The sequence below is a fragment of the Sebastes fasciatus genome, chromosome 9 (genome assembly GCF_043250625.1).
Source record: "Sebastes fasciatus isolate fSebFas1 chromosome 9, fSebFas1.pri, whole genome shotgun sequence".
Taxonomy (NCBI): domain Eukaryota; kingdom Metazoa; phylum Chordata; class Actinopteri; order Perciformes; family Sebastidae; genus Sebastes; species Sebastes fasciatus.
Window position 1 is genome coordinate 35,074,948 of NC_133803.1, and position 7,330 is coordinate 35,082,277.

At 44.8% G+C, this 7,330-nt stretch overlaps 1 protein-coding gene across 4 annotated transcripts in view; it reads left to right on the forward strand.

Annotated features, from left to right (window-relative positions):
* Window positions 1-5,210, forward strand: part of b3gnt2b (UDP-GlcNAc:betaGal beta-1,3-N-acetylglucosaminyltransferase 2b) — a 36,578-nt gene extending 31,368 nt beyond the window's left edge. For all 4 annotated transcript variants that reach the window (XM_074647431.1, XM_074647432.1, XM_074647430.1 and 1 more), the window contains one exon: window positions 926-5,210. In XM_074647431.1, coding sequence (XP_074503532.1) covers window positions 951-2,147 — 1,197 coding nt within the window. In that variant the 5' untranslated portion in view covers window positions 926-950 and the 3' untranslated portion in view covers window positions 2,148-5,210. The remainder of the gene's footprint in view (window positions 1-925) is intronic.
* The last annotated feature ends 2,120 nt before the right edge of the window (window positions 5,211-7,330 follow it).

Genomic DNA, 7,330 nt, shown 5'->3' on the forward strand with positions numbered 1-7,330 from the left:
TCCCTGAAATGGAAAGCACATGATCATTACCCAGAAGGATCCATTGATTTTTCCTCTCAAGACTGACCGAGCTCTAAAAGGGCCTAGACACATGACAGATCAATTACAAACAGGTTTTCTACAGTAGTTAGTGGAGGTGTAACGGTTCTGAAACCGAGACCAGAACCGTGACACAAACGTCCACGGTCTCGTGTTGCATTTCAGTCTTAAGGCCCAGACACGCCAACCCAACATCAAAGAACTAGCTACGACAAAGGCCGACCGTTACGGCACCTTTGTCTTGACCAAAAAGTTGCTCACAAACACATCGCAAAGACTAGAGCCGACGGCCGACTACCACGTACGTTCTGCTCCCCCGTGAGATGACATAACTCTCCACACCAGCAGGTGGCGGTAGTCTGTATCCGTCATTCAAAAAGGGAGACAGGAAGAGCGAGGACGGCGGCTCCAGCTCCCCGCAACCCTGAACAGGATGAGTGGTTACAGATAATGAATGGATGGATGGATGGATGGATGAGATAAAGATGAAGATGAACAATGAGAAGAGTCTTCTGTGTGTGCCCTCTTGACTTTACTCGTTTGCCTGCTATCCTCACTTCCGTTTCTGTTCTTGTGCACTGATTCATTTACACTGAACAGCCAATCAGAGTGATTTCTCTGACTGAGCGGCTCCGTCGCCGATTCAACCTGTTGAATCGAACAAAAAACTTCCAACACAGGCAGACTAGAGCCGACGGTGCAGGACACACCATAGAAACTAGACCGTCAGACGCTCACCTATGCCTCCAAACTGTCCGGCGGCCGGCCAGCGGCCGGCCGGCGGCTTGTGCGTCACGACCTTTACGTGTCGCGGTCTCTCCCGCCCCCCTTTCCCATCCTCTTTCTGACCTTCCTGTCCTTAACGTCTTTATTTGTGTCTGCTCAGGTGGTGACGGGTGCAGGACGCCGTCATGGCGCTGTTGCGGAGGAGGCTGAAGCTTGTGGTGACGGTGACGATGGTCAACCTCTTCATCTTCATCATCATCACCCGACACAGCAGCCAAGACAAAAACAGCCGTCGCAAAATCAACATCCCCTCCAAACCCTTCTGGACCAAACTGGTTCCCAGTCCGGCCTATTGGAACCGCCAGCAGCAGATTCTGAACCTTCAGAACAATCCCATCCTGATAGCCAACGACAGCTACACCGGAGACATGCCCGATTGGCTTAACGACACCGGTGTGACCTCCGACCCCTGCCAGCCTAACTTTAGGGTTACCACTCAGGTGAAAGACTACAACTACCTACCGGACCGCTTCAAGGACTTCCTGAGTTACATGCACTGCCGGTCCTACCCGATCATGGTGGACCAGCCGGAAATCTGTAAGGAGCCGCCGTTCCTGCTCCTGGCTGTCAAGTCGCTGGCGCCGCACTTCGACCGCCGCCAGGCCATCCGTCAGTCCTGGGGACGGGCGGGGATTATAGCCAATCAGACGGTGGTTACCATCTTCCTTCTCGGCAACGCCACAGCCGGGGACCACCACCCGGACCTGTCCGGGATGTTGGACTATGAGAGCGTCCGCCATAAAGACATCATCCAGTGGGATTACCGGGATTCCTTCTTCAATTTGACCGTCAAAGAAGTTCTGTTCCTGGAGTGGATTCAGACTCGCTGCCCCGGTGCTCGCTTCATCTTCAAAGGAGACGACGACGTCTTCGTCAACACCTACCGCATCCTGGACTTCCTCAAGGGCCTCTCGGAGCCCAACGCCAGGGACCTGTTTGTGGGTGACGTGATCACCAACGCGGGGCCACATCGAGACAAGAAGGTGAAATACTTCATCCCGGAGAGCATGTACATCGGGACGTACCCTCCGTACGCAGGAGGAGGCGGCTACCTGTACTCTGGCAACCTCGCCGCTCGCCTGCACGACGCGTCCCAACGCGTAGCGCTCTACCCGATAGACGATGTCTACACAGGGATGTGTCTTAGGAAGCTAGGGCTGGCCCCCGAGAAGCACAAAGGCTTCAGGACCTTTAACATCGAGGAGAAGTACAGGTACAACCCCTGCGCCTACGAGAGTCTAATGCTGGTTCACCCGAGGACGCCGCAGGAGATGATCCAGATCTGGGCCTGGCTCAGCAGTCCGGACCTGAAATGTCACTGACAGATGGGACTGAACCAGCCCGAGAGACGAAGACATGTCGAGGTCAAAGAGACAGATATTTTATTTTGAACAGGGTCGTGACTTTCGAGTCGGCAGCTTTAAGTTAAGATGTTATTAAACTGGTCACTTGAAGCCTCAGCTCGGAGAAGTTGGTGAATTGTTCCTGTAAAGAAATGAGGCAGGATGTTTTCAGAATGGCCACCATAGTATTTTGACTTGACGTCAGACTTCCGTAGACGAGCTAACCCTGCTTTACTGTCGCACGAGCTTCACCCAAAGTGACCGTGTCTTTCTCTGCGTGCACATATTTATATCACAACTATTTATAAGGCCTTTATGATGCTTTAACACTGTGTGTGTGTGTGTGTGTGTGTGTGTGTGAGCTCCGTGACGGAGCGTCTCAATGCTGTATTCTAGAAACGAGGAGACTAAGAGCTGGGATGTGTCCACCTGGGACTCTCAAGAGGAAAGACACCGTGTCAGCTTTTATTTTCAGCACTGTTGAGTGTCTAAACATTTCAAACGAGAGATTCGTGAAGCTCTTAAACTTCACGTCTTGGTGGTTCCCTGCTGCCAGCTTTAAGAGAGCTTCCTGGTGAACGCGTCCTAGTGATTGTTGCTGGAGGCTCAGTTCATGCTGCTATTCCCATCCACACTCCCTAAAGTATTTACTTGTGACTCGCTCCAACTAAAACTAAACTCCTCAGAAAGAACTTCAACGTTTGTATTCATTTACAAACCGTTGATTCGTTCTGGAAAAGGAGTTTGTTTTATCTTAAATTTCTAAAGTCCAAAGGTCCCGCTCTTCCTTTTATTTAATAGGTTCCCATCATTTGTGCTGTGTCTTATTATTTGTTTTTAACTGGTAGATATCTCCTATTACAACAGAGCTTCATCCCTAGAGCTTCAGAAGGAGGTGTTTGGTGGAGTGAAGACACACTTTGCTTTCAGGAAACAGGAATGTGAGTCCGGCTTCAGCTCAGCAGGTCTGGGCTTGGGTTTTTTTTTTTTTTGAGACATTGATGTAGAAATCCAAATGCTGTTCTAATTCTGCTTCAGGTTCTCAACACAAACTGCTCATACGAACCCTTAAGTGCATTTTCAGAGATATTTCAGAGCTGCCGGCGTAGAGCTTCTTCTGTCTGAAACACTCGCTATAACTTGCCTCCCGAGTGTCTGCAGCTCTTCATGTGGACGTGTTGAATGCTGTTGCTTTACTGGGATGTCAGTGAATCACAGTTAAAATGCTTAAACACAGCTCCGACATGTCTACGCTACCTAAAGCTTTCATTACTTGACAAACTGTCTGCGATGTTCACTGATCTGATTTTGAAGGCTGCGTTTCAGAATGTTTCGTATCTTTATGGAGGAGATGAGTTCTTATTGTCTTTATTTGACCTTCTCTTCCAGGCGTTTGTGTTTGTTGGTGAAGCTTTAAGATGTTGTTGGAATGAGAGTTCCTGCTCCGCTCACTGCTGTACGGCTTTAGTCTTTAGTCGTCTACTCGCTTTATGAGAGAAAACGCTGCACATATTTACTTTGCGTCCGTTTTCAGCTGCATGTGAGACACAGCGGGACACATACTGAGAGTTTGTCTCACGTCTCAGTGAAGGAGATGCTCTTTCTATGGTTTCTCTCAGAAGTGTGTGAACATGAATGTATATCAGTACCCAGGTTTGGGGTCAACCCACTTTCATTCATTTCAGCTCAACAAGTGTCTTCAGTATTCACACTCGGGACCCGGTTTCAGTCTGACCCTGAACCTGGTTGTTAAACACTTGATGTGATCTGAGAGAAGAAGGGTGACGTTCCTACGCCTCTGTTAGAGCTCCCCCTGCTGGTCAGGATGCTCATCTTCAGCTTGTTAAGACTCGGAGCTTTATTACACAGACACTGACGACTCCAGGACCCGAAACCGTAGTCCCCGACCTCATTTATTTATTTCACCTTTTAACCATCCGTTCCTTATCTCAGTCTCTGACTCTTCAGATGCTCTAAATGGTCACTTACAGCTCTCCGTTTTACTGTCTGTTACTGTAGTGTGACTTTTTTTGCTGTTACTTTTAGTCTACATCGGTGTCAGGTCTTTCCACACACGAGAAAAATAAAAAGTTAAGACAATCACCGTGAGGTTCTTTTCTGGGTTCTGGGATTACCGACTTACTGGACACTATTTGAATGTGCTAGAATCCATCTGACTCCATGTAGGATAAAACAAACACTAAAGAGAAAGAGACCCGAAGCATCACCTGCTCAACATCGTCACTGCGCTCTCGTACCAATAACAGGTCACATGTTCTGTCCTCGCCGCACAGTTTGTGGCTACTTGAAATGTTTACATGCTTTTTAAAAAAGTCATCACTTATTTTTAATAATTGTTCATTCTTTCTGATGATTGGCAACTTTTGCTTTAACTGTCTGACGTCTCTGTCCTCTCCAATTTAAAACCTTTATCACTCACTGTGCTTTATTTTGTAATTTTGCTTTGAAGGACTTCTTCCTGTTTCTTTTACACACACACACACACACACACACACACACACACACACACACACACACACACGTTGTGTTGTGTGTTTGGACAGTCAGTGTTTCTCTGGTCTCCGTCGCCAGGGTGGGTCATTTTCTCAACTTCTCTAGAAGCTATGTGGATGTAGAAACCGTCATATTAGCACCAATAAGCAGTGAAATGTATTAGTCAACAGGGGAAGATGAATGGACGTGACGTGATGGGTGCTCCGGTGTTTGGGCATTTAATCCGTCAGGATTTGGATGAAATATCTAAACCTTTAAGCCATTAACTGTCACATTCACGAGTATATCTTGTGATTACTGTGTACTGTCACCTGCACTAGTCAGAGACGAGTACCACATCTGTGCCTGATGTTTGTATTGTACTGTATGTGTGTGTAGGATTATCTTTCAACCACATTAAGTGTGATAGCTTTGTTTTTTAATACCTAGAAAGACTTGATTATTTCAATAAAGTTATATTTTGCTGTTTTTGTATATACTGTTCTATGCATTTTTATTGTGATACAAATAAATTATGTGAAGTATAAAGAAGCGTTAAGTAAATCTGTTCATCCATCGTTTTTGTAAAATGCCAAAAAAAATCTTTTTTTACTCTACTTTTTTTAATAAAATATAACTTCGAAAACTTTAATGTCCCCAAACAGGCAATCTGTAGTACAGCATAGTAAACATAATATAATAACACAGACACAAATACAAATAGCTTGGGAACAAATGTATTTATTTTCTTCAATCCGTCTGTACTATACTATACTATAATATAATTCTCTTCTGCTGTCAGGTGTATTTTAAATGTAAACTTGTCACACAGGTGAGCGGCTGATTGAAACCTTCACACAGTTTAGTCAAATCAGTTTTATTTGTATAGTCTAAAATCACAAATCACAAATGTGGCTATAGGAGGTGTTTACAATCTGTACAGGATACGACACCCTCCTTTACAGTACGACCCGCTCTAATTACTAATTACTGATTAATGATTACTCTACGGCATCGGTACGGTTCAGCTAGTGTCACTGTTAATACAAAACAGTGCAAAACCTTCATCCTTGTTCTTCACTTCCGGTCACTTAGCAGCTAGTAAAGCAGTGATTTACATCCTCTTCACACCTCTTCAAATAAATGAAGATTATTATTACAGCCTTCATGTGAACAGTTCAACCAGAAAGTGGATTTTCATCTCTGGTTGCTCCATTTGACGGATATTAAGAGGCCTGAAGACGTATTCAGTATTTTACCAAACCAAAAACAAGATCTTTATAGAACCCATCGTACCAAACCATCCCAGCAAATGTAAAACTACAGATGAATTGGATTGTTACTGCAGCGCATAGAACAGGTTAAAGATGTTATCCAGAAAGAAAGAAACACAATTAATCAGATATTAAATCTTTTGTAAACGGAGATCTCGTTCATATTGGTTCATGCAGTGAACGCTCGTCAACAGCAGAGGGCAGCAGAGTACAACCTGTCTGACTCACACGTTGTGTCCTGATTCATCACTACATTCTGACTATAAACAGGTTCCAGTCTGTTTTAGTCCAGTAGAGTCAAAGCAGACAGCATGCATACTAACAAGGTAGATGTTTGTGTTGATGTGCACTATTCTCCCTCAATGCACAAAGGAAATGGAGAATGAAGGGGCTTCACAAAGCGAGGAGAAAAAAGAAATATTAAATGAGATCTTTGTTTGGTAACTTTACAAAGTCACAGTTTGATTTACGACCAACGTCACTTATTATTTCCTGTTAGTATAAAACATATGTTGATATATTTGTGTACCAACTGATAAAACGATGTAGTGCGTACTGTGTGGAAAGTGTATAAACACATACTGTTTATAATATGGATATGAATATGAATATTACGGTTCATTCTGCAGTTCTTTCACTTTTCCAGAACAGGACCGGCTGCAGATCTAGATCGATTAGTTTATTAGGACAACATGTCATTAGTTCCTATTCAGCTGTTGAACTAGAAGATGAGCTCACATTAGGACGGAGACGATGTGCACTTAGCCAGGAGATGAATGCATCAGTGTGTATCTGGATGCCTCTATTTGAATTGTTTTTAGTTTGTATTGATCGTTCATGTTTGATAAAGTTATTCTCAGGCTGCCAATCACACACAGAGTAACATCTAACTGTCAACCAGGAGACCGGTGAACGTGTCCTAATAAAGTATTGTTGAGTTATTCTTCGTGGCGTGTTTTTCCGTCCTTATGTTACGTGTTTTCTGAACATATTTTACTTAGTTTACGTATTTATTTTAAACCCAACCAGGATGTTTCTCCTAAACCTAACTAAAGTACTTGATGAGACACAAACAGCAGCAGCAGCAGCAGCGGAGACTTTTCCTCTCTCGGGTGTTTACCTTCCAACGTCTTCACGAGGGGATAAAGGGGAGAGAGATGGGACACGGTTGTCATGACGACGGTATTCCCGAGGCGGCGGCTGTCCTCACCTGGTGCAGGTGTGGGAGAGCAGAAAGGTCCACGAGGGGGGGGGAGGGATGAAGACACTCACTTCGTTTACTATTATATTTTAATGATCCGATGAAGACAAATGTTTGAACAGATCTGGTTCTCTGCCAGGAGAACATGACGGCTTCAGTAAACCTCTAACTGTCTGTCTGTCCGTCCGTCTGTC